The sequence below is a fragment of the Temnothorax nylanderi genome, unplaced genomic scaffold (genome assembly GCF_030848795.1).
Source record: "Temnothorax nylanderi isolate EJ_2023f unplaced genomic scaffold, tnyl_v1.0 TNYL_tig0029_pilon, whole genome shotgun sequence".
Lineage (NCBI taxonomy): Eukaryota > Metazoa > Arthropoda > Insecta > Hymenoptera > Formicidae > Temnothorax > Temnothorax nylanderi.
The window spans coordinates 1070298-1092135 of record NW_027249091.1 but is presented as its reverse complement, the minus strand read 5'-3'; the positions used below and the strand labels follow the sequence as shown (position 1 = coordinate 1092135).

Genomic DNA, 21838 nt, shown 5'->3' with positions numbered 1-21838 from the left:
TTTTGGGTCGTAGAACAAGAATCTGTAAATAGTTTTTTCGTAAGTCGATGCAATAAAAAGTTATTAACAATTTATTTGTTTAAATTGCCCTAGCGATCAAACTATACATCCTATAAAAAAATGAACTGGAGAAAATTTGTTTCTCTTTTCACGACGAACAAAATGGCGTTTTAATTTTTCCAAAATCTTGATTATTGACGGAAATATGTCAATTTTTAGGTAATTACTGCCTACGCGTCGCGGCGTACCCTAGGCGTGCGCGATCGCGCTCAGTTGTACCGCATGAGTTTTGCTCCTTTAATTTTAATTTAATTTATTTTTTTTTGCTCCTTTTATTTCTTAAGTCCGAATTTGTTTAAAGTTTATTTATTTTTATTATTTGGGATAACACTAAATTCAAAACTGAATTCGATAATGAATCGCTTATTCACAAAGCAACTGAGTTAGGAAAAAATTTACATATAGGCTGATTTTTTTACACTGAATGTTTATTGCTTAGATAATTTTTTATTAGTTCAAGGGGTTTTGACATTCATTTGTCGCTTGACATGAACAAAAAGATATACACGGCTGATCAGGCTAATTACCTAAAAAATTGACATATTTCCGTCAATAATCAAGATTTTGGAAAAATTAAAACGCCATTTTGTTCGTCGTGAAAAGAGGAACAAATTTTCTCCAGTTCATTTTTTTATAGGATGTATAATTTGATCGCTAGGGCAATTTAAACAAATAAATTGTTAATAACTTTTTATTGCATCGACTTACGAAAAAACTATTTACAGATTCTTGTTCTACGACCCAAAAAACATAAAAAAACATCAACTTAAGCCATCAACCTCGAAAATTATACTCAATCGACCTAGCGACTGGACAAGGATAGCACCTACATTGCACGCACAATACACACGAATCGTTATATATGTCGTAGGCAAATGGTTATTTTAGGAAAATAGCTTCTGACTAGGCAAATGCTATCTGTCTGGCCAAATAGCTTTCACCATTTATTCTTGCTATTTTCCTAGTCAAATGCTATTTTCCTAGGCAGATGCTATTTGACTGAACCGATATTAGGCAAATGGTATTCCGTGAAGCATGCATTGGTGGGTAATTCTTCAGTTTAGCTACCCTAGCACAGAAATCGATTAAATTAGGCTTATTCGACGCGTTTTTGCACGAAACGAAAGAATCTGGCAGAAAAAAGTGTCGCTCTGCCCCGCGAAGCGAGATATTAATCGTTAAAGTTGACAGGAATCGCGAACTTGTGCAATCGAATTGTGTGCAACGACGATTACGTATCATTATTCGTGAGAGTATGGAAATTCGTTTTAACCGGTGAATGAAATCTTGAAATAAATATTTAATGACAGCAGCGAGAAAAGAAATCATTCCGAGAAATAGACGAGGACGATTCATCATTTTAAGATAATTTCAATCAAACTCCTGATTAATTTAATCATTGATAAATTTGTCAAGCAATGCCTGCACTATTCTGTTAATTTATATACATGGGATTTATCATGAAAAAAAAGAATAACAATAATTTTGCTTTTAATAAAATTCTGCCAATAAAATTAATTATCTATTAATTTATCAAATAATACTTTTGTCATTTTGCAAATGTAGATAAAACTAATTTTTTGTTGTTTAACATATGGACAGAAAAGATTTGGAATAATACAATTAAACATTTGTTTTAATTCTGCCGCGGTTGATTTATTAAATAATACCTGTACTATTTTATTAACATATCGAATTGTTAACTTTTTTTTAATATATAGAAAATAGACCAGAAATAACAAATTATATAGTTAGAAATTTAACTTTAAGCAATTCTGTCGGTTGAATTAATCGCCGATTAATTTATCAAGTAATATCTATACTATTTTGTTAACCTAGATAGAATTAATAATATTTTGTCGTTTAATATACATTATATAAAAAGAATTACAAATTACAAATCTATATAGTTAGAAATTTTGCTTTAAACAGTCCTGTCGATCGCAAAGCACATTAAATCAAAACATGGAAAAAAAATTTGCCAATTCAATTTAAAAGTAAAAAAAGTTTCATGGAAGAATGACTGCAGACATGGCTCATGGTCTGCAAACTGAGACTATCGTGAAAAATTATTTTTGTAATTCTACTGGATTAAAAGTGCAAAACGAAAATTTCAGTTTGTCAGAAATAGGTTTGGGTTTGGATAGATTTTTTTCGGGATGGAAGTGCAGGGAGAAGGGTGGAGGCCCTCCCCCGCCCACTTCTAATATTTTTTAATACTATATACAAGAATCATTTCTAAATTCTTATTTATTTCAAATAATTTTGCGCACTTTTACATCACTGCGCATGCTTTCTCTGGTATGTACTTGTATGTACCTGGTATGTACCTGCCGATATAGCATATTTCTTAACCCGAAAATTGTCACTTTTAGTACTTTATCTTTATAACTTTCGTTCTACTTGAGAGCGACGATTTTAACTTATATATTCGAATTTAACACATCAAAATACAAATATATTGTTAAATTGCAGCCAAATCGGTAAGGAAGCCACTTTCCTTTACATTCACCATCCTTCATAATATTCCTCATCATCATCATAAAATGTGATTCCCTTTTGATATTCAAGGATGGACACGTGTGGATATTTTTCTTTCGCCTGAACAACGAACGCCTGGCTATCACGCATGTCATTGGACCCGTTCCGTATAACATAGATTGTTTGCAGTTTAGGACACCGCTCGAGAATTGCGAAACTAGATATATCCCACAAGTATAATTGTCTTAAGTTTTTACACAGTGTCAGTCCTTCATAGACATTATTAATGAAAGTTACCATCGTCATCGGCATACAGGAATTTATCAAATTGACTTCTTCTAAGCACTGACAGGAGGAACACAATCTACGCCAGCTATGCATATCGATTGTCCAATCTTCGTCCCTGTAACAAAAGTCATACTATTAAGTGGTTTTCCAATCGCAAAAAGAAAAACAACAACCGTTTCATAGTGCTTGCAAGAAATGTATAAAACACACATTTAGATAAAAAATAATGTTTTAAAAGAAAATGTAACACACACGTACATCTCCATCATTGTCAGTTTTCGTAATTTCTTGCATTCAGCGAGGGCATGAATACCTCGCGATGTAATAATATTTCCCGATAAATCTATTATTTCCAAGTCTGGACACGAATTTCTTAACTGTATTGTAATTGCGTCTAAATGTAGTGGGTTTATATCGTCCCACAACCTAGGCTTCCTCAGATTGGCACCCTAAGTCACGCATCCGGCGAGTTTTTTGCAGTATTTTGCAAAGAGATTCAGCTCTTATACAGCACCATCCAAGGTCTAATTTCTCTAGAAATTCTAGATTTCCGAGACTCGAAATTTCGAGAACTTCTTGGTGCATTCTCTCCAGAGAACAATAACTGAGATCCAATACTAAAAAAAAAAAAAAAAAAAAAAATGTATATATTGATCATATACAGTTTATCTGTAATCTTAACAATCATATTTATTTATGTACCTTTCAAATTTTTGCATATCTCTGAAATTTTTAATAGAGATAATTTGTCAACAAAATTGCAGCTACTTAATCGTAAGTGCGTTAAACAATGGCCGCAACTCTGAAGAAAGTTTACAAAATCCGGTTCAGAAATGCAGCTCGCTGTAAGATCCAACTGTTGTAAATATTTACATTTAGATGCGAAATAAAACAGAATTTTATCATAACAAAAGTATGAATCCTTAGAGTATTCTTTTTTTAAATTTCGTAACTTCAAACATTTGAAGAGAAAAGGATCCTGTGTTAAATCATTGAGGCGTTTATTTACTTTGCTCATACGGCAAAACGAGCTCATATCCAAGTATTTTAATATCATTAGTATTATTTCAACCTGCAAAAACAAAATATAAAATTTTAATACATGAGATTATATTATTGTAATAAATTATTACGAAATATAAACTTCAAATATTTTACAGGAAGCGTAGAAAAACTGTCAAGTTGCTCCTTGGATTCTCCCGAAGAGAGTTTGATATGTTCTATAAATTTTACATAATTCCAATGATTTCTTAATAAAGGGTGATATCCCTGTTTAAAAGATGGTATATCTTCTTCCTGAGATAATTGCTTGTGCGCGAACTTGCTCTTGTGAAAACTCGTTGCCATGTCGCTGCAAATAACATTGGAACACAAATTTATTTTCATTATTAACACTCCGCGGAAAGCGTGTTTTTGAAAGCGTTTCTATGTTACTAAAATCTATAAATAGTATATTGTGCACCAAGGGGCGAAAGTAGCGTTTTTCAGACGAGTGTGAAGTTTGTCGCCCTCGCCTTCGGCTCGGGCGGCAAATCACACGAGTCTGAAAAAGCTTTCGACCCGAGGTGCACACGATATTTTTCACAACACCTCTTTACGGAAATGTTCGACTTTTGAATGCCTGTAGAGTGTATGCGTTTGATATTCCTAGGGAGGAAAGTAACAACTTTCGCCCCTCTCTACAGACATGGAAAGTCGGACTTTCCGTGGGGGTGTTGTGAAAAATTGTATCATCTTTAAAATTTCAAAAAGTGATTTCTACATTTACATAGGCCGGAACTGTTGCAATTTCTTTTTTAAGTGTCGAAACGTCAGGAGAAAACTGTAAAATGCGATTTTTGATAAATAATGGCATATTTTTTGAATGTGTGGCTAAAAAAAATTGTTCAAGGGTTTTATAGTTCAATAATGGTACTTGAAAGGAAAATACACGAAGAAAAGCTAAAAAAAAGTTGAATTATTAAAGCATTTGAAAATTGGTAATTTCGGTATACAGAAAAAATGAGATTTGAAGACAAAAGCAATGTTATTTTTTTAATAAAAAGGTTACTTCTTATTTATTATTTATAAGTAGGATGAATATTGAAAAAAAAACACGTAAAATGCAAAATTACTTATCCGTGGACAAAATTAACGAGGTAGAGCCAGTGATGCTAGACGGCAGACGGAATAGCATGCTACAGCATGTGGAGGGCATGGCTGTGCAAGGCACAGCAACGGACAAGCTCCTCCATCCGTGTAGCCGACACGCCGAGCGTAACATGCTGTTCCTTCTGCCGTTTAATATCCGAGGTGGACACCCTGGGTCTTTGAAGGCACACACTTGCATACACTTTGATTGCTCGGTATCGCGCAACGAACTGTCGAACCTCAATGCCGCTTGGCAAAGTTACATGCCGATTATCACCAAGTTTTTTTAGGGAGTAGAGCCAACGTAAGCGCTGAAGTCATTCGCGTGGGAATCATAAATGAAAAATCGACTGTGCCTTAAAAGTCCCACAGTGTCCGCGCAGTGTTAAGAAAATAAAATAAGATCACTTAATGTCGACAATTATAATACCTTTTATAAATAACGCAATATTTAGGAAATTCCTTTTGAAGATCAAGTATATCCAAGTATGCATTTTCATAATTACGTGTTGTATTATAAGGGTCAAACAATTCACAGGAACCCCAAAGGTATTGCTGTATAAAATATGGTTCTTCTCCAATTCTTGAGAATTCTTCAGAACAATGAGAAGAACAAAATCTCTCTGAACAAGAATGTCGTTGTGCCCGAATGCGGTGTAAGAGATTAGTTATACTCTTATCTTCAGGATTTTTAGGAAAAATCAATTTTGATGTACCGATCAGCATCACAGCATCTAGCTGTGTGCAAGAGTTGGATATAAATTGTAATCTGAGCATTTTGGTTTTAAAGTTACAAGATCGTAATGGCGGAGAAAATATCCGTGATTCCGAACGTCTACGTTTGGTTAGATAACAAATTTCGTAGAATTGAGGCGGTCCAGCCCATAATAAAATCCACTGACTCTCATCTTCAGAATCTTGAGCCCAAATTTCAGTTACGTTCCCAAAATTATATACTTCATATATAGAGATTCTGATTGGATATACAGCTTCATGAAACTCGAGATCTTCAAAATAGAAAATTTAATTATAACCTTTTCTGAACACAAACATTTTTCTTAACAATATCTTATTTATCAAATCAAATGTTACATACCAATATGATAAAAATAATAATCTTTTTGATCCTCTGGTATGTACAAAAGTACATGGCACTTGTTTCTGCCATGGAGATATTGAAATATCGAAATCACATGTTTTCTGTATTAAAGAGTAAAAAAAAGTACTGAATATTACCAAATGTTGTAGCATAAATTAGATTTTGCGATTATATATACTTTTTACAGAACAGAAAATACACATACCAAAAAAAAATCTTCATGGGTTGGAAAATTGCTAGGTATTCCAATTATATTATTACGAATATTACTTATGCTAGTAGTATTCTTACAGTTCTTTGTGGATATATTGCTATCCTTCACAAATTGATATATGAAATCAACATAATCCTCTCCTACCGCTACTCTGTCAGTATAAGGATATCTGACATCATTCTCGCAATGTGAGGAATGATAATTGGATGTCATATTCTCTCTCTTAAAAAAGATGGAAAATATAAAGTAATAGTATAATAAAATGTAATGATGTAATAATCTTTGCGCTTTGTTAGCATGTCAAAATGCTATATCATAATATCATATATTAATTATAATTATACTACAAAGTATACTTATACTTACTTGTAAGAGAGTTTATTTTCTTGTTTCCACGTGTTGAAGCACTTGAAGCGGTGAAGGAAGCGTACCGTTTGACCACGTTGCAATTGACAACATTTTTCCACTGGACCAGCCAATCAGATATATTTTTATTTTAAATCAGCCAATTGGTGACGTGGTCGATTGGCGTGGCCACTCAAGACCATAGAGATATAAGAATAGAGTGCGCGAGTCATATGCTAGCACGTAAAGGTGCCTTTTCATGCTGACGCTCGACGCTCATTTTCAGCGGCAAGAAGGTTGCATGACCACAATTGACGCCGGCGTCAATTGAAATTCATGAAAAGGAAAACAGCTTCAAAATTTCGGCGTCTCGAATCCAGCGTCGAGCGTCATCGTGAAATCGCACCTTTAGCCTTTGGCTATGCGCGCATGCGAGACAAAGACAGAAGGGACCCACATGTAGCGTTCTCTTTCTATTCCTCTATCCTCTATCGCTTTTTCAGCTCGCTTGCGCACTCTATTCTTATATCTCTTATGCTGGGTCTACAATGCGAGTCGCAAAGTCGTGAGTCGCAAGAATTGACCAATCACAGTCGATTATTCTCCTCAAATTCGACTGTGATTGGTCAATTCTTGCGACTCACGACTTTGCGACTCGCATTGTAGACCCAGCATTAGGGCTCAGTCACAATGAGTGGAATAAGGAATAAGATAAAGGAATAAAGCCCCTTGCACAATGCCAGGCAACAGGCAATAGGAACAGGGAATAGAAATCAGAAATCATGTATAAATGCAGAATAAACAGTGACACAAGCAATAGACACAGAGTTTCCGTCACGTTGAAAATTCTGTGCCTATTGCCTGTTGCCAACCAATCATAGTATTCGAATTTTTTAGGTTGTAATTAAAAATTTTTTGGTTATTTCCTGTTCCTATTGCCTGTTGCCTGGCATTGTGCAAGGGGCTTTAGGAATAAGGCACTTCAGTACACGTACATTAAGGGGCAATTTCACCAACCACGGTTAGCTTAACCGACGGTTAAAGTTAGCAGGATTGACCAATAGAAATGAATCCACCCTGCTTTCTATTGGTCAATCCTGCTAACTTTAACCGTCGGTTAAGCTAACCGTGGTTGGTGAAATTGGCCCTAAAGTGAGATGCGACATTCCCTTATTCCTTATTCCTTTATCTTATTCCTTATTTTTCTCATTGTGACTGAGCCCTTAGGCCACAGATCTAATCTGTGCTTAGGCTGCGGTCACATGGACTGATATTTTCCGCGTAACGCGTATCGCGTAACCAATCAGAAGCGCGAATATGCTTAATCGAAAATGCGAAACGCTTCTAATTGGTTACGTGGTTACACGTTACGCGGAAAATACATGCCATGTGACTTCAGCCTTAAGCCTCATCTACAATAGACGCACAGGCCGCGTCGCAAGTCGCAGTCGCAAGAATTAACCAATCACAGTCTATTGTTCTCCTTGCGGTCGAAGAATAGTGAACTGTGATTGGTCAATTCTTGCGATTGCGACGTGCGACGCGGCCTGTGCGTCTATTGTAGATAAGGCTTTATGCTAGGTCTACAATGCGTGTCGCAAAGTCGTGAGTCGCAAGAATTGACCAATCACAGTCGAATTTGAGGAGAATAATCGACTGTGATTGGTCAATTCTTGCGACTCACGACTTTGCGACTCGCATTGTAGACCCAGCATTACTGTTCCGTACGTTCCGCTATTCCTTCTCCATCGGGATGCACCCTTATGAATCATCGACGAACCTGATAAATTACTAGTTCATGCCTTTGACGGCTAACCATCAATTCGCTCCGCGTTCAAAACACGCTTGGTTCTCGTATATTTAAAAAAAAATCGCGTTCAATGTTGCAACAAATTGCCAAGTGACCGGTCACGTGACTACACCTACGAGGAGCACCGCGGCCGTCCAACAGATTTCGCGGACGATCGGCACGCGCTCGATCGGGTTCTACGGTCGCGATCCATCGGTTTCGCGCGATCGTTCTTTCGACCCCGAAATCATCTGTGGTCTCCCCACGCAAATTTCGCACGATTCAGCACGAGATTCTCTCGTTCCGAGACTCACGATCATGATCTCTCTTCAGTCTCACAATCAGGTTTGCGCTCCTGACGTCCTACAATTGTGTCCAATTGCGTCATGTTTCTGACAGCGTATCTCGCATATCTCTTGCATATACATATCATTTACTGTCCTTGATTGAATAAGTACAAGAGCATTTTAGCTTTTGTTAAATATATATTTAAGCATGTATATTTTTGTGTACTTGATCTCTTCATCTGCATGATGAAATTGCTTTTTTGAGGTTATAAATGCATGGGATAGATTCCGATAGATAACGCGCTGCAATTACGATATACTGTCAGATTTATTATTTCTACGATATATTAGATTTAGAATGTCTACAATAATAGATAATAAGCGCTTTCGACACGATAAAAAGCTTCAAAATCGATGATTTGCTTAAAATTTTTAGTAGTAGCTGAAGAATCAAATTTTTTTTTATTTCTTCCTTTTACTGAATTTAAGATGAATCGTGTCCTGATGAATTTGGATATTCTTTGAATTAGGTCTTGTACCATCTGACGCAGCTGGCGTTTATAGCGAATCCTAGGACAACTTCATATTCGGTTCAAGTTAAGAAACAGGATGAATCCTTACAAAAGAAAAAGAACGCGGAGGAGACAGCAATTTGTCCTGACAGTCTTAAGGAGGTATTTCTATTTTTTTTAAGTATAGCTAATTTATACATTAAAGAATAAATGACGTAATATAAAGATTGACTTTTTCAACTAGTTTGTTTCGCGCTTGTCTTGTCGATAGCGAAATTGTGGGTGTAAGCAGAACTTTTGGTTTATTTTAGGCAGCGAAACATTGTACCGAGCTACCAGAGATAAATTTAAGCACTTCAAATGTATTACGAATGAAGGACAGTAAGGTGTGCTTAATGCTGGATAACGTAGCTGTCAGTATATTTAGAAGACCTTTGGAAGAGAATAAGTGGAAAGTGTCTTACTTATCCGGCCTAAGTTTTGCTGAGAACAGACGAGACTTTCCATGCTCCTCGTTCACAGAGCCCATTATTCTACCTGTCGTTCATCTATCGTCAAGACAACAAAACAGACTGCTGCATACATGGTACGGCAAGAAGCTACACAGTCATATACCGATTCGTACATTCAAGTCCCAACGTAATATAAAAATGGAACTGGAGCAAAACCCACCGTTCATGAACAGAATAAAGAAATGGCTTGGCCTGTCTTCTAATACACAAATGGTACGACATTTATATTTTACTCAAATGATCTGACTTATTAAAACATGATTAAAAAAGCATATTGTTTAACAAATGAAACGTTCTAATTGATTTTATTTTATTATTGCAGGGTTTGGTATCCGAGTTGAAGGGCTCGGATTATGAGAAACTAAAACAAATCTTTAACAATACTGATGCAACAACGGATGAACAGAAGAGAATAAAAATTGCTTTCGTGGAGGGATACGAATCTGGATTACAACGCCAGACGCGAGGCCATGCCAATTCGTGGCTGAAAATCATACAAACTGTGTTTAGTCTCTCTGCTCTTGGTCTTATAATTGTGCTTTATTGTACGTATATCAAAATTGATATGAAAATGCTGCTTTTATTGCATTGAAAGTTCCTGTGTTTACTGAATTATTTATAATGTGCAGTTAGCTATCAATCAGGGGTATTCAAGCTTCCTATGACTCATAGGATTGAAATTGATCCTGAAGACATCCAGGTCACTTTCAATGATGTTAAAGGGGTAGGTAATAAATGTTCTCCAAAAGGTCTAATTAATGTATTGTTGAATTAATTTTATCAAAGTTTAACTAACAACTAATTTATGCAAATTTAAGTACTCTAAACATTTGTAAAAATTACAGGCAGATGAGGCAAAGCAAGAGCTTTTGAATGTAGTAGAATTCTTAAAGAACCCTGAAAAATTTTCCGCCCTCGGCGGAAAGTTGCCGAAGGGAGTATTGTTGGTCGGCCCGCCAGGAACAGGAAAAACATTGTTAGCGCGTGCAGTCGCTGGAGAAGCCGGTGTACCATTCTTCCATGTGGCAGGCCCTGAATTTGATGAGGTCCTTGTTGGCCAAGGCGCCCGACGTGTCAGAGAGTTGTTCAGTGAGTAAAATCCAATAGGCAAGAAGACAAATTTTGCGAATAAAGTAGAATTAACTAGTAAATTGTCAATATCGTGCAAAGTACATCAATACCTTCTATGTAACTTTGCAGGAGCGGCGAAAGAAAAGGCACCGTGCGTAGTGTTTATTGATGAAATAGATTCCGTGGGAGCAAAAAGGACGAACTCAGTTCTCCATCCTTATGCGAATCAGACAATTAATCAATTACTTTCTGAAATGGATGGGTGAGTTTACGAGTTTATGCAATATATTTTCAATTCTATTCTATTACGTATCTTTTGAGAAGTATACTGCTACAGATATAAAATGCTTCACGAGTTGTTAATTTTTTTAAAATAAATTTTTAAAATAATATAAAATAATTTAAAATATTCTGTATTATTAAAAATTTGTGATTTATTTAAAATTTTGTTTTTAAGCTTTCGTCAGAATGAAGGCGTAATAGTTCTTGGTGCCACAAATAGACGCAAAGATCTTGACAAAGCGCTAATGCGTCCTGGCCGTTTCGATGTTGAGATTTACGTTAATAAGCCTGACTATTTGGGCCGTAAAGAGATATTAGACCTCTACTTAGCTAAAATATTAACACATGAAGTAGATACAGCTTATTTAGCACGCTGTACTACAGGATTCACTGGAGCCGATCTCGAAAACATGGTAAGAAAGATTATTATGTAGCTTTAGTTATGTCGTGTTACCTTGAATTACGAAATCTTCGATTAGTTTGCGATTCATTTTTTTTTAACATAACATAGTTTAGTACTTTTAAAGTGGGCTATTAAAATTTAAATTTCTTTATTCATTTGATTTTGGAAACAAATATGTATGATAAATTGAGTTTTTTGTTATAATATTACAGGTAAACCAAGCTGCATTGCGTGCAGCAATTGATGAAGCAGACTACGTCACTATGAAGCACTTAGAGTATGCTAGGGATAAAGTATTGATGGGTCCAGAGGGCAAGCTAAAGTTACACGATGAAGAAGTCAATCGTCTCACAGCATACCACGAAGCAGGGCATGCTCTAGTAGCATTTTACACTAAAGATGCTACGCCACTTCATAAAGTCACCATTGTGCCACGGGGAGCATCGTTAGGCCATGTATATAATTAACTTATCTTTTAGTTTGATTATCTCATAAAATATCCCGACTAATTAATCATTTTTTTTTAATTTCGTCTCCTAAAAATCTTTTTTATATATAATTTGTGTTTATATACGATAATTTATGACTATTGAAATTATTTATAATTTTATATACGTAATTGAGTTTAGATATTTTTATAAATTATGCTCGCGCGATTTTGTATTTTTTAATCTATAAATTATATAATTTTTTTCTTAGACTTCCTATATGCATGAGAAGGATGTTTATCACGTCACAAAGTCACAACTGTTAGCCGATATGGATGCTATCATGGGTGGCAGAGCTGCAGAAGAATTAGTATTTGGGCCAGAAAAAGTGACGACAGGAGCTGCTTCCGACTTAGAGGTATGATTATAATTTGCGATATTTCGAATTTTATTTTATAGCACAATCTCAGTTTAAATATTATTATTTATGATTTGTGAAGCCTTACCAGACTTTCAAAATGTATCGTATTAAAAAAGAAAAAAAATTATATTTATAAAATTTATGGTTTATTAATTTTTAATTTTTATATGCTATTATATTGTCCAGTTTGATAAAAATTATTTTATTTGTTTGTCCAAGAAAATTTTAGGAATATAAATTAAGATAAATGTGGAGATACGTATTTCGTTTTCTCTTTGCAGGAGGCGACAAAGAAAGCGGAGATGATGGTAAAGATTTTCGGAATGTCGGAGAAGGTGGGCTTCAGGTCAATAGTGGAGAATAAGAAGCTTTTCGGTAACAGCATCACGTACGCGCCAAGCACGGCCGAGCTCATCGACAATGAAATAAAGCGGCTTTTACAGGTAAATTTAACGTTCTTGTATTAAAAATGCGAGCTAATGAGAAAAGATTTTTTCTTTTTTTTCAATACGATACAATTTTGTTAATCATTTTAGTAAAACAGAATTATTAATTATAAAGAAATTATAACTCTCCTTTTCATAATCAACTAAACCGTCTTGTTTTATATTAATTATAACTCTCCTTTTTATAATCAACTAAATCGTCTTTTTTATATTCGTTTTACAGGAATCATATGAACGTGCAAAAGCAATTTTAAAAACGCACATGAAAGAACACAAACTGCTAGCAGAAGCTTTATTGCAGTATGAGACATTGGATGCGGATGATGTAGCTGCCATAGCAAATGGTAAATAGATTATATACAGAACAAGAATAATTTGATATATAAAATTTGATATATAAAATAGTGATTTCTTATATAAAAATGAGTATGTTGACGATATAATGACAGTTGACACATATATTTATAAGGGTTTATATATAGATACAATTTTATATATCATATCTATATAAAATAATAAATTTCCAAGAAAATTTTAGAATACTAGGATATTAACTATTTATATGAAAAAGTATGTTGTATTTGACATTATTGTTTCAGACACGGGACTTAGTAAACGAGAACCGTCTGCAGATTCAAAGAGACCGACGAAACGATCTTAATCTAAGTGTAATTATTTGAGAACATTTATTGAAAAGATAGGAATCAGGTATAATAATTATATAAAATTTCCATGGATATGCTACTTTAGATAATAATTTTTATAGACTTGTACGAAAAGTCTAGTTCATAAAAGATTTAAAATCTATACGAAGTGTGAATCGTGCTAGTTTTTCTTTTTTTAATCTTATTTTAGACGACCGTTGTTTTTTTAGATATTTAAAAATACAAAATTCTTATTCGCTATTTCAAACGTTTAAAAATAGACGCTGGTGTTATTATACAATATCATGCTTAGAAAGAGATATTATTTTTGAAACATTTGTTGAAATTTAATTACTACATATCAAACGATAATATGTATTATATATTTTCTCTCTATATTTGTTTTCTTCGGTCGTTAAAAATTTCAAGCAAATAATTTATTCAAAAGTAAAATGCTTAACTATTCTATATGTACCTAAAATATAAATTGTAAAAATATATTACTATTATTAGCAATTATGTACTTTTATTTTAAATCGACAAGTATTCTTTTAGCAATAACAACAATTTTTTGACAGCATCTATTTTTATTATTGATTAAATGCGTACTTTGTAATGATTTGCCTGAAAATTTAAGTAGATTCTGGATTGTGATTTTTGAATAAATAATGGAAGCAGTCATTGAAAAAATTTATTAGACAAATCGCGTTTTCTGTGTTTTTTGCAGTTTCTTCCTGGTCTGCGTTTGTTTAATAAAAATTTGGGCAATCCATTTTTTTCTTAAAAAAATGGAAATCATCGAGATTATCGACAATTTCATCTTCCCTTTGCGCTTGAGATCCGCAATCGAAGAATCGCAAGGTGTTTGGCGAGTATAAAAGTATATCATAAATATAATAAACTTTGATTTACCATTAAATGGTCATAGATATAAATTATATTGAATTATGTATATACATATACATATATCTCAAGACTTTTGTGCGTATTATTTCGTCTCTTATTACCCTTCAATATCCATAATTATCATTTTTTTTTTTATATATACATCTTTCTATGGATAATTTGTATCTATTAAAAAATTGCAAAATATGCATAATACAAGAGAAAACGAGCTTAGTGGAATCTATCAATTGTTTTCTACTGAACATAAATGGTACAATCTGGAAATGTTTTTCGAAAATTCTTTTCCCGGTACGTTCGATCCTATGTCGATGAATTATATATGTGAGCTATATATGCTTGTGTAAATATTCTATCACAGTTTGATGATTTTTAATGAAGTTGATTTCCATAGTATATAATGTTTATATTTATTTTACAAATGCGGTGCAACGGTGGAATAACCGCGCATCCGCGGGGAGTACAAAATGGAGTGTCAAGCGATCGTTGCAATACCTCAATTAAGGTAACGTAATGATCGCGATATATTTGTGTGCTTGTTCACGATGTTTGGATTTACTCACAGCACGGTAATACGTATGTTGCTGCATTTGCGCCATCCTACGACTACATTTTTCCATGCATCCTAAAGCCCGTATCAGACTACGGATTGGGATTGAGATTGGATTGAAATTTAATCAATCAGAACAGAGAAAACTGATCTCAAGTTTAGTAAACTTTGCTCTGATTGGTCAAATTTCAATCCAATCTCAATCCCAATCCGTAGTCTGATACGGGCATAACGTATGTCGATAGCGATCCTACAAGCGATCACGAATTGGTATGACAAACGGTTATTTATAACGTATTTAACTGAGTTTTTTTTTCGATTATATTCATATGTATGAGCGGCACGGCCAAGGAAAGAACAATTTAAACGTGATTAGTATGCTAGAGCGAGTTTGCATTGCAAATTACACGCAATAACACAATGATGATATATTGAACTTTGTCACAGACAAAACAAAGCAAGTTGCTGAAATTCCGGTGCGATGTATCTAAAAAAGGATCACGTGTGCGTCAAGAATACAAACACTGAATTCGGTTAATAAATGCTAATTCCATGAAGGGAGAGAAGGAGATTAAACGCGGTGTAGTTTGAGTGAAGGATCATCGTTTCATTTTTCAAACATTTTTCAAACAAGAGTCAATGTAATTTGTAATTTTTGCTTGACAAATAACAGCTTTACGCTTATAATAATCGATTTAATAATCGCAAGCTATTAATAACGTTTTGTAAAGCCCTCATTACGAGTTATTCTTAGACTTAATAATGAGAACTTTATATCATCCTTCAATTTTGTATAGCAAAGCGCAATTTTCCACCCTTTGGTGTCACGATAATGTTCTTAATATATAAATATAACTGAGAGAAACGGTTTCCTATATGCTTCCTGCTCTTTCGTGAAAAATTTCAATTGACACAAAGCTCCATCATTATCATCATCGATGTCGATGATGTGACCGCACATCGTGGCGGGGGGAAAAACGCGCGATTTACGCGCTTTACCGGAGCTTGTGCCGGAGCTTTAGTATCGCAATTATATCGGACCTGGACCGGAGATTGAGTCGGGGCTCATAACTCTCGTCGGTCGTAACGTTCAGCTGCAGGCCGTTCGTTCAGCCGTGCCTGCATTTCATAGGCCGCCAGATGTTACGCGTCTACATATCAGCGGCCCCGCACACTTCACGTGTGCGCGCGGTACGTACGTATTCATTACTAAATTACAAGCAATACGAGCGAGCGAGCCGGGCGGGCTCGTTTGCCAGGACGCGAGGCGACGCGACGCGACGCGGCCTGTGCGGAACAGGGACCGGTGCGTTTCAACCGCGGAATCGCCGATGGCACGTAAAACAACGGGCTGGCTGAGTCGGCGGGCACTGTTTGTTCGCCCGTGACGGAAACCCGCGGCATTACCAGCCACCCGCTTCTCTCTCTCTCTCTCTCTCTCTCTCTCTCTCTCTCTCTCTCTCTCTCTCTCTCTCTCTCTCTCTCTCTCTCTCTCTCTCTCTCTCTCTCTCTCTCTCTCTCTCTCTCTCTCTCTCTCTCTCCTCTCTCTCTTCTCTCTCTCTCTCTCTCTCTCTCTCTCTCTATTTCTATATTATGTAAGATCATTTAACACTTTCATTAAATAAATGAACAGAGTAATGAATAAGCGACAAAATTGCACGACTGGGCGCACGTATGATGCCCACGCGTTCTTGGATGGCGTAACAACGGAACGACTCGGTTTAATCAAAACAACTCCACAAAACTAGATGATATTCTTTGCAATACATTTTTGTCGATAATAGAAAGGAAGAGGAAGAGATTATAAAATGTGCTTTTTAATAGCATAAAATTATTAAATTATTATATTATTATAAATAACAACCGATTCGCAAATTAATATTACGCTGATGATCGGAAAAAATTGTCTTATCTATTTATTTCTGTTTTATTGACGCATATCGTTATTTACTTCTCAAGATCGATGATAAAGATTCGATATCTGAATTAATGTAGCTTGCTATTGCAATTTACGACGTGTATCTTTCCAATCATTTGCGATCTTTTATAACATTTTTAATTATTATGGTACATGAAGCGTAGTTCATAAAAAATTATACCAGAGATGAATCTCTCCCTCGATTTTGTCACCGTCTTCCGACTGGATATCATTAATCAGACTTTCGGGAGGGCGTAAATTAGATTTTTAATATATTTTCTCTTAAATTTATATCTCCGTCAAATTATGATAATTTCCTCAATTTTAAATTCGGTAAACAATAATCGCTTATATAGGAATTATGGTGAGTAAGCGAACGATCAATTCATTACTCCGTTCCGGCTTATCGCACTTGGGATTATCTCCCTCTCACTTCCGGCGTCGTAGAAAATTACTCGCGCCCCCAAAACAATCTCTAAACAATCCAAATTAATTTGGGCGGACGCGCGCGATGATCGCGTTTTCTGCGGATAAATCGAGAGGGGGGTGAGGGGCCACGAAGCACGGACTTATAGCGAGCAGATACAAGTGCGGGGATGGGGAGGAAAGAGGGTGGTTTCTAGGGGGTTACATTGTCTGGGGAAGGCGAACACTATTTGCCGGCAAAGTAGATTAGGTCGGTATTGATAGAGACGGAGCGGCGGAAAGAGAGAGGAAGTAATAGACCGATAAGGGTTGAAGGAGGTTGGACGGCGGAGGTGAGGGAAGAAGACGGAGGATGGATGAAGGTGGGCTCTCTGAGACGGCCAATATAGGATGGGATATAGCAATAGAGTTTCGCTTACGAGGTATAACCGCGTTAGACGGTGCCCTTTGTTGTATCAGTGCGCCGAGGCGCAATTGCCTTAAGTTCTGATCTCACGAGATGTCGGGATGCTGGATGCTGGATGCTCGATCCGGCACGACCCGACTCGACTGGTTTTTTCCCCTCGAATTTTACGTACATCCGAGCAATACTGCGCCGCTACGGCGACACTCGTTCTGCACCAATAAAATATCGCCCTAGATCACCGTTTATAATCATATTCTTGATATTAAGGATTATAAATATATATCTTGTCTCATTTATAAAAGTTTAACTATTTTATGTATGTTTAACAAATCATATTTCTAGAACAGCCGTTTTCTTTTTTTAATCGCAATTCTTTGGTCAGTTCCGAGTCAATTTTTCCTCTAGAGCTGGAGTTTGTTTTTAATTTTTATAATATTTTCACAGTAAATATATCTATAGAGAGAAAGAGAGAAAGAGATGATTACTTAAATATACGCTACGGTTGGCTAAATCTTAAACCCATCTACAAACTTGCTAGTCTAGATAGAAACACTATTTGCATTATTTAGTTTTCCACAAACTTTTCCCATTATGGTATTTTTAATCTTGAATTTCTGGACTTCGCGTATTATATAGATTGAGCTTATTGTTAGACTTTATATTCATCAATCGATTATATCCGAACGGAGTTCGCATTGTAACACCTTCAAGAACCACAGTCTTCCTTAGGAACTGAAAGAGTACTTTAAACGCGCAACTGCATTTTTCGAATACGTTCCTTTATTGAATCCAACATCGTCGCAAGATCTTCACCCGCAAATCGTTTTGTCGCACGCGATATACCGCGCATATGAAGTAACTCGATGTCCCTTCTTCACAATTGCACGCATATACTTTCCCGACCGATCCTCCTTCATACCCTCATATGCTGCTTTTCTGTTTTTCCCTGGTTTTTATTTATCTTTTTTTTTCGTGTATTTTTATTACACGCGGAGTATACTTCGAACGGTACATGCCGTCACGTCTGGCGGGTTAATCAGAATTTTTACGGGCTTGCCCGAAACTCTGCGCAATCAACATTAAGCTTTACTGCTGGCTACTAATGCGCCGGTATCGCGATCCATCAGTACGTGGCCGCATTTTATTATGCAGCATCCGCCGTATCCGATTCAGCTCGTTCAAGCCAACGTGCATCCACCCTTAACTTTTTTCTCAAGTTAATTGCTCGCCGATTAATGATATGTCTATACGAACATATAACTTGACATTTTAAAATACTTTCGCGAAATAATTATGCCAGACTTGATAAATGATTATGACGCTTATATTATTAGATTTAAGTGCATTATCCGTATCTTAAGATTTTTTAAACAATTAAGCTAATTATTATTTAGTTCATTATCGCGTATTTGAGGTTGCGCCGTATTTAAGACACGATCACTGATCGCAAATAACATTTTCCCGCAAATGTCAAGCTGAAAGGACAGGTCAGGTCGAGACAAAACCAACTTACTTATTTAACACCCGCTGAACTTTTATCGTTTCTATTAAAAGGATGACAATCTTTGAATGACATTCGCAGAATCTACATATGGAAGGAAATAAAAATCTATTATCATTACAATTTTTACGAGACGTGCGCCGTAGGTGTGACCGTATTTTAAAGATTTCAGAATTGGATGTCACTTCGCTGACTTCGCTCTATAATTTACAAAGCTTCTCCCGATTTAGAAGGGTATGAAATACGCCGGAATAAACTGCCTGATAATTTTATTCCCTTGCTGCTCGCGTATAGACATCTTTAGCCCCTTGCACACTAATATTACATCCCCTTTTTGCAGCCTGCATGAAGTTACGCACTTTTTTCTCGAGAATTCAAGCAAAAGAAGCGGCGGTTGGTGGTACGCGCCGCCCTTCCGTCACGAAGGACTTCGCGGATGGAGAGGTAGGAGTGTAAGAGAGAGAGAGAGAGCAAGGGAAGCACGGCGTAGGAGCGTATAATACATAATGTTCTTGCCGCCCCTTAGAATGTACAAGGTTTCGGTTCGTACATCCATCTCCCGCGTCATAAGCACGCCGACTAAAACATCGTCGATTTTTCTTGCATAGGTGTTACGTGTTTTTGATAAATGGCTCGCGCGATCTCCCCCCGGCCACCCCTTCTCACCCCATTTCCCCTCCCCCGCCTCTTTCTCAGCCTTCTTCCGACGTCCCTTGTTCCCGAAACGCACTAATATGCACTTTCCTCGACCGCATCTGGAAGTCTGATAACGCCGTTTTAACGAGACGTATATGCCCGTTCCTCCTTTCAATTCTTATATCCGTCATTTTAAAACAATAAGAGAGAAACCTTCAGCTCGAAAAAAGAAATAAATGGCACAGGTGTTTCGCGTGAGATTTTTATCTATGGAGTCAATTTTTCCTCGGGTAAACTTCTCAATTTTCGATATTACATATCTCTACAACGCGAAGCCTCAAATAAAATTTTTATTGAAGCCCGTAAATAAAATTAATCGAAGAACACGGGTTTGCCATTCGTCTTTCATAGAAAAATTATATCTTTGTTGAAGAAGAAAACTTTTTCTCAAAAGAGAATTCGTCACTGAAATATAACGCGTTAAAATAATCATTTTGGGATGTCTAAGGACGAATCTAAAACGACGTCATATAAATTTAAGAACGTGTATAACTGAAAGGAAACTATTCTTATACTCTTTATATCCTTTTTATGACTTGGAAGGAGGCTTGTGTGAACATTTATGGAATATAATCGTCCTTCAGTCGAAGATGCCATTGCAATTTTGTCGCTTGATTAAAACTACTTTTTTTTTATTGGCTATCGATTCATATACTAATATGCCTATCTTGTGCGTGGCGCGGACGTTATCGATCATTCGTTTTACGACCAATAGGACTTGATGATCGCAGCAGGAGGCTAACCAGGGCGAGGATATCGGCAGGACGAGCAAATGACTGGCGCAGCACGCGATCTTCTATTACTTACCGCGTTAATTGATATTGATGTGACGTAGTCCCTTTTGAGAAAACTGATCGATATTAATGTGACGCACCTTACGGTATTAATGAAGAAACGACGCCAGTTAAAATGCGCTTTTCAATATTTTTCTTTTATTAATTAACATGTAGATAACTCAATAACACCTTTACGATGTTATTGTCGTTAATAGAGATGGACGATGTTGAGAAAGAAAAAAAAATGAACGGTCAAATAATTGATTATAAAGAAGGTTGTGTGAGACGTTGTCGTTCGAGAAAATTGATTCAGGTTGTAACAACCGACGATTCTGACTCTTCTCTGTGGTTAAAATAATTTCTCCGATCTCATCGATTCAAACAAGTTTGCGGACGAAAGAAAAAAAACGGGGGGGGGGGGAGAGAAGGTCGAAGGGCGATGGAGTGAAAGAGACTTATCAAGCACATTGTCTTGTTTCTGGCAATTAGTCATGATCGACGTCACGCGCCGAGTGTTTCCAAAGTCCATCGCGACTAATTGCCGCGAAGGCGACAGCCACGAAGTAGCCATCGGAAATTTGTCAATTGCAGGTAACTTTGGCTCGTTCCGCGCACAGTTTCCTCGCAGATGTTCCTGATAGGCCAAAGTTACGGGCTACGCTTGCGGAGCCCGTACCACTTACTTCGACGGCCGTTCCCTTGTACACCAATTTCTTTATCCCCCTCATCCGCGCGTACACACATCTACACACACATACACACACGTATGTACATGTACACACATCCGCCTCCTCGCCGCCCAACCTTCTCCCAAGTCACCCTCGTTACTTTCTTTGTTTTCTTCCGCTGTCGAATGTCGCGATCGTAAAATCGATAACTCCTGGTTGTACCTACGGCTGAATCCCAGGGGAATTCGCGTACAGATTTGTGAAAATTCGAAAACTCGATCTGCTATTTTCAGATATGAACCCGACTAAAAGAAATCTGTGTCAAAATAAAAAAATTACCTCGGAAAAATCGCACCTTTCGTCGGATATAATTTTCTATTACGTTCGATTACGTTGAAACTTAAAATCTGCTTTAAAGGTGTGTGGATTTCTCAAATACTTGTTAAATTGCATTTTTGAGAAATATGACGTTCGTGTTTACAAACCTAAAAAAAAAATATAACTGCGAACTTGTTTCAGGAGAAAACACCAACTCATTAAGTGTATTGCTACATGGGGAACTATTTCGAAGATGACGGGAAC

General features: G+C 36.3%; 2 protein-coding genes across 5 annotated transcripts; one reads left to right on the top strand and one right to left on the bottom strand.

Moving 5' to 3' along the window:
• Positions 1 to 2292: 2292 nt before the first annotated feature.
• On the bottom strand, positions 2293 to 6865 carry LOC139770397 (uncharacterized). 3 transcript variants are annotated; one of them, XM_071702306.1, is made up of 9 exons: positions 6639 to 6865; positions 6264 to 6494; positions 6056 to 6159; positions 5390 to 5966; positions 3988 to 4180; positions 3532 to 3901; positions 3088 to 3446; positions 2839 to 2944; positions 2293 to 2758 (listed from the first exon to the last, which is right to left on the bottom strand). In XM_071702306.1, exons 4-7 carry the CDS (start codon positions 5734 to 5736, stop codon positions 3256 to 3258), a joined length of 1101 nt encoding a protein of 366 aa, XP_071558407.1. In that variant the 5' UTR covers positions 5737 to 5966; positions 6056 to 6159; positions 6264 to 6494; positions 6639 to 6865; the 3' UTR covers positions 2293 to 2758; positions 2839 to 2944; positions 3088 to 3255. The 3 variants fall into 3 exon arrangements, with proteins under 3 accessions (XP_071558407.1, XP_071558406.1, XP_071558408.1); XM_071702305.1 differs by having other exon boundaries at positions 2293 to 2944; XM_071702307.1 differs by having other exon boundaries at positions 2293 to 2944; positions 6350 to 6494.
• A 1538-nt stretch (positions 6866 to 8403) lies between these two features.
• Yme1l (ATP-dependent zinc metalloprotease YME1L) lies at positions 8404 to 14388 on the top strand. Of its 2 annotated transcripts, none has more exons than XM_071702304.1 (14): positions 8404 to 8751; positions 9224 to 9367; positions 9517 to 9930; positions 10040 to 10262; positions 10347 to 10441; positions 10563 to 10806; positions 10918 to 11050; positions 11246 to 11483; positions 11686 to 11928; positions 12173 to 12319; positions 12604 to 12765; positions 12992 to 13112; positions 13368 to 13436; positions 14140 to 14388. In XM_071702304.1, exons 1-13 carry the CDS (start codon positions 8725 to 8727, stop codon positions 13427 to 13429), a joined length of 2253 nt encoding a protein of 750 aa, XP_071558405.1. In that variant the 5' UTR covers positions 8404 to 8724; the 3' UTR covers positions 13430 to 13436; positions 14140 to 14388. The 2 variants fall into 2 exon arrangements, with proteins under 2 accessions (XP_071558405.1, XP_071558404.1); XM_071702303.1 differs by having other exon boundaries at positions 13368 to 13476.
• Positions 14389 to 21838: the final 7450 nt, after the last annotated feature.